The sequence below is a fragment of the Alligator sinensis genome, unplaced genomic scaffold (genome assembly GCF_000455745.1).
Source record: "Alligator sinensis unplaced genomic scaffold, ASM45574v1 scaffold755_2, whole genome shotgun sequence".
In the NCBI taxonomy this organism is placed as follows: domain Eukaryota; kingdom Metazoa; phylum Chordata; order Crocodylia; family Alligatoridae; genus Alligator; species Alligator sinensis.
Genome location: NW_005841883.1, coordinates 2,855,445 through 2,860,110, shown reverse-complemented (window position 1 = coordinate 2,860,110; position 4,666 = coordinate 2,855,445). Strand labels below are relative to the sequence as shown.

The following is a 4,666-nucleotide window of genomic DNA, read 5'->3' as shown; positions in this document are numbered from 1 at the left end:
CCTTTCCCAGAGTCTTATGGATACTAGGAAGGTCTCCCCAGTGGGTGGGGGGGGGGGGCAGGGGGGTGCTGTCCCTACTTTTCCGAGAGCGAGCAGAGATGCAAGGATAACATGTCTCACCCAAGGCCCCTGACCAATCCTGGAACACAGCCAAGTGCCGACCCCAGGACCTTGAGCCCCAAACCACTGGCAAGCAGTACTGCTTCCCTGGTGGGGATATAACACATAGCAGTAGTGCCTGGGACTCCTTAACAAGCAGTATCTAAGCCCCTAAGGCTTCATGCTTGCCATAAGAACCAGGGGTTCTTGGACCAATTCTGCCCAAAATGATTTCAGCTCCTGCCATGCTGGAGTCTGCAAGAAGCCTTAGCAAGGTGACTGCCAGGGCCTTCAGAGCATCCCCCTCCATGCATCAGGCCTGGGGGATATAGCCTCGAGTTACTTCTGAGAATGGGCTCTCACACACACTGGCTTCATCCCTGAACATAGCACAATACCACCCCCTCCCCCCGGACCCCTAAAACATCCCATCATCAACCAGATCTGCAGAGCCTCTGCCCTCACTTCCCTTCCCCAGACTAGACCCCTGACTCAGCTCTTTCAGCTTCCAAACAGCCTTATGTGGCTCTTTGGAGTAAGGCTGGCAAGAAACCTGCTGAGCTGTCTGATCCTGCCCTATGAGTCACAACACAGGACCCTTCCTGGGTACCAAACTGGTGCTATATCCCAGCACCCAGGTAAGATTCCACCCCCCACCCTGGGAACTGTTATTCAGGACAGACTGACCAACTCGAGATGAAGTGACTTGCCCAGGACACCCAGAAAGGATGTGGCAGAGCAGGGAATGGAGCCAGCTCTCCCAGGGCCCTGCCTATGCCCTAAGCTTTGCCTGAGCCTTTGACAGCACAAGGGAAAGGGTGCCAAGCAGAGTGCTCCCCACCCCAACTCAGAGCCGCGTGTTCATTTAAGACTCCACTTCCATGCAGCTTGAATGGTATTCTGCTACCTTACCAGCAAACTCCACTACAGGGCTTCAAGAGCAAAGCAGGGTCCCATGATGCCATGCCAGCCTGTAAGCAAGGGTGTGTGGAGGAGGGAGAGGCTGCCCCTGTACCACCAGTCTCTGGCATGCACGGTATTGTGGCTAGCTTGCAGCTATCAATTCCAGCAGTAACGGTTCCCACAGATGTGCCCTGCTGGCAGGAGGGAGTGAGTCACCGCACCCACCCTTCCCACTCTGCTCCTGGGCATGTGGAGGGCTGGGAGATGGCATCCATCTGCCGTGAGACTCCTAGTTTTTGCAGCTGCTTCCCTTACCATGACAGCAGGAGAGCGCATTCACCCCCCACCCCCACACAGATGCACTCACCCCAACACACACACACAGCTATCAGATTCCAGGCCTTTAATCATTATGTTCTTCAGGCACATTAAGGAAGACCTCAGGAAAGTGCTGCCAGTTCCAAGCACTTTTATACAGCTGTATAATAAATGTTAGGCTAACATGCCCCCCACCCCCCTGCAGCCCCAGCCCTCAGCAAGGTTTGCTCTGGCAGACAGGAGAGCAACCAGTCAGCAGAGAGAGCATGAGCTCAATGGCATCTCAAGCTGGTCCATGAGGGGCAAGGCCTGGGGGAACCTTAAGGTGGAGAGGTGTTGGGAGCGGTTCTTCAGTGTATAAAAATACTATCCCAGTAAAAAAATATTTGTAAAGTGTCCCTTTGCTTTAATTTGAAGGCACTGAGTCCTGTGAAGTGGGTTGGCACAGAGAGGGGAGGTAATCATGGCAGCCTGGCCAGGGCAATGCAAGCCCAGGGTAGGGCCAGCAGCAATGGGGAGAGCCCTGTACAGACAGCCAGCTGTCCCACCATGGCTCTGCCACTGCTCAGGTATGCAGGGAGGGGAGAAGGGACAGCCCTGGGCCTAGCAGAGGCTCGGGGCTGCAGGAGGTGACCTCTGCAAGCTAGGGACTGCTGGTGGAGGCAGTCAACATGAAGGTGCATTGGCCTGGGCAGAGGGTGAGAGCTGCAGGAAACCCTGGGAGTCAAGCAGTGCTGTGTCCCTGCCATGGCCCCCAGAAAAGCCAGGCGCATTTCAGAGCAGACTTACGCTAAGACCAGCCCTGCCAGTCTCTCCCCACTGCTAAGGCTGAGAGATCTGCCCCTCTGGCCTCAGCTGGGTTCCCATGCTGCCACCTGCTCAGCTCCAAAGCAATTATTTCCCAGGACCTCCAGGAAGAACCTCCCCTCTTGTTTGCAAATAAGGAGCAGCTGGCAGTGGCAGGCAAAGTGCTTCCTGTACAGCAGGCTTTGCCTGCAGGGAGGGCCCTGCCCATATTCGCTTGGCCCTGTGGTAGTTAAAGAAGCCACAGCATGTACAATCCCACCTCTCCTGTGCACCCCTCACCCCCACCCATCCAGCAGGCAGTTTTCTCAGGGAAGAGAGAGCCCCCTGCCATGCACGGCAGTCTGCATGCCTGACTCAGAATCCCCCATATTGCCCCGACCCAGCCACAATCTCCCTTCTACCCACCTCCCTGAAACACTGCAACTGGATACCAGGGACTGGCCCCATCGAAGTAGCCAGCTCCCTGGGGGCCAGTGCAGAATCAGATGTTGCAGTACATCGCCTAGGAGCAACTTTCACCATCAGCTGCATGGCAGGGATGGGCAGGGGCTCCCAGCCCAGCACTGCTGCCTCCTGGTTCCATCCCTGCCCACAGGGAGAAGTCTGCACATGCAATGTGAGCCCCTTGCTTGGCCTCTCCCTTCAGGCTCCTGGCCTTCATCCAAGCCTTGGCAGGGGCTGAGGGTGAGGGAGACCTTGGGCCTTCATTCCTGCATCTCTGGGATGCAAGAGACCAGGCAGAGGCAGAGGCCTGTGACCTGCATGGATGCCCCCTCTCCCTGCTTCCCCCATGGCCCAGGCTGGCCCCGCAGGCAGGCACCTCTGACACAGGGCCCCTTTATGCAGCACCCACGCGGATCCTCTGCATGGCGCCAGGGTAGTATTTGAGGAAGATCTTCCGGACGATCTCAAGTGTGTCACCAACTGGCTTGGAGGAATAGCGCTTCCCATTGTAGATGAAGCCCCTCTCCACCTGGAAGACGGCCTGGTTGAACTGGTCTTGGTGGAAGGGAGTGCCAGTGTTGAGGCTCTCCACCAGGGCTGAGACAAAGAGGCTCCAGCGCACACCATAGTAATCCAGCACCAGCCCCCCAAACTCCTTGTTGGCATAGTCCAGGATATTGCCAGTGGGCCCCCACAGTGTCAGTTGGTTGCGGGCATTCAGGTCATACAACTCAGCTTCCTTGTCACTGGTGGCCATAGCCTGAGCCTCCTCCAGCCAGCGGCCCAACAGGAAGTGGCTGTCGCTGGACAGGAGGCTGTCCAACTCCGGAAGCAGGTCATAGACCAGCACACCTCCAGCAGTGAGCAGGTCTGGCAGCGAGTGGCTTTGGAAGGCCTGCTTGATCTCCAGGTAGTAATCACCCACCAACTGCTGCATGGCCTGGCGGGTCACATCCACCAGGTCATAGCGGAAAAGGGGGCTGGCACCCAGCTCGTCTGCAGCACCCACCAGCAGGTGCCAGGCCTCATAGACGTCACTCTTGTTGTACCAGAGCTCTGTGTTCATGCGCAGGGATGGGCGGTGCACCAGGGGACTATGGTTGTGGTTCACACAGGGCCCTGAGCAGTTGTAGACACTGCGTAGAAGCAGCTGCCAGGCGCCAATGGCCCCTGCATTCTTGGCACCGTAGCGCCGCTCAGCATAGTTCGCGATCCACAGCGGGAGGTCGAGCAGCTCCCAGCGCCAGCCCAGCTCATTCATCAGCTCGTACATCACGTCATTCTGCTCGATACCCTCTGGAGTCAGGCCAGTGCCCACCATGGTGGAGTTAGGGAAGTGCCGGGCATCGAAAGGGCCATGGTTGATGCTCTCCACTGCACCAAAGAGGCCATGGTTGCCACCAAAGTTGTGAAGCATGCACCAGATGAAGGGCTGCCCATAGAAGGACTCTGTCCACAGGTACACAGGCGCCGACTCAGCGACAAGGTCCAACACAATCATGCGACCCTGGGGCACACCCTGCAGCAGTGCCCGTACCTGTGCTGGCTGCCAAAAATCTGGCTGGTGGTGGAACAGCCAGCCCTGCATGAGCCACAGGGCACGAGGGTCAGCTGGGGACAGACACAGCAATCAGTAAAGGACACAGTGACGCCAAAGCCCCCTGCTCCTGAAAACAGCCCCACCCCTTCCCTATACACATCACTGCATTACAGCATCTGCAAATGGAGCTGGCATCTGCATATGGAGCTTGGGAGGGAAGGAATCTCTCTACTCCACTTTGGGACATGGCTGTGACCTCTTCCTCACACTTTCTGCTTTTCTCCCCCACACACACACATACACACACACTACAGCCAGAAGGCAGTGGCTATGACATTGACCAGGGATGCAAGGGAATGGGAGAGCCCATTTCAAGTCCCTGCTCTGCCCCATTTGGACCAGAGCCTTGAACCTTAGATCCCACATCCCAGGTGAGAGCCCTGACCCAGCAACAGACTGTAAAGTGGTAGGTCTCTCCTCCTTTGCCCACCCCTTCCCCCTCTCTTCCCTTGGTTCTCAGCAGAAATCCCACCCTAGCCTGCATCTCCCTGCCTT

The 4,666-nt window shown here is 57.1% G+C and overlaps 1 protein-coding gene across 1 annotated transcript in view; it reads right to left on the bottom strand.

Annotated features, from left to right (window-relative positions):
• Nucleotides 1-1,390: 1,390 nt before the first annotated feature.
• Nucleotides 1,391-4,666, bottom strand: part of NAGLU (N-acetyl-alpha-glucosaminidase) — an 11,366-nt gene continuing 8,090 nt past the window's right edge. Inside the window, exon 8 of the mRNA XM_025196665.1 lies at nucleotides 1,391-4,196. Within this exon, the coding sequence (XP_025052450.1) occupies nucleotides 2,966-4,196 (1,231 nt within the window). The 3' untranslated portion in view covers nucleotides 1,391-2,965. The remainder of the gene's footprint in view (nucleotides 4,197-4,666) is intronic.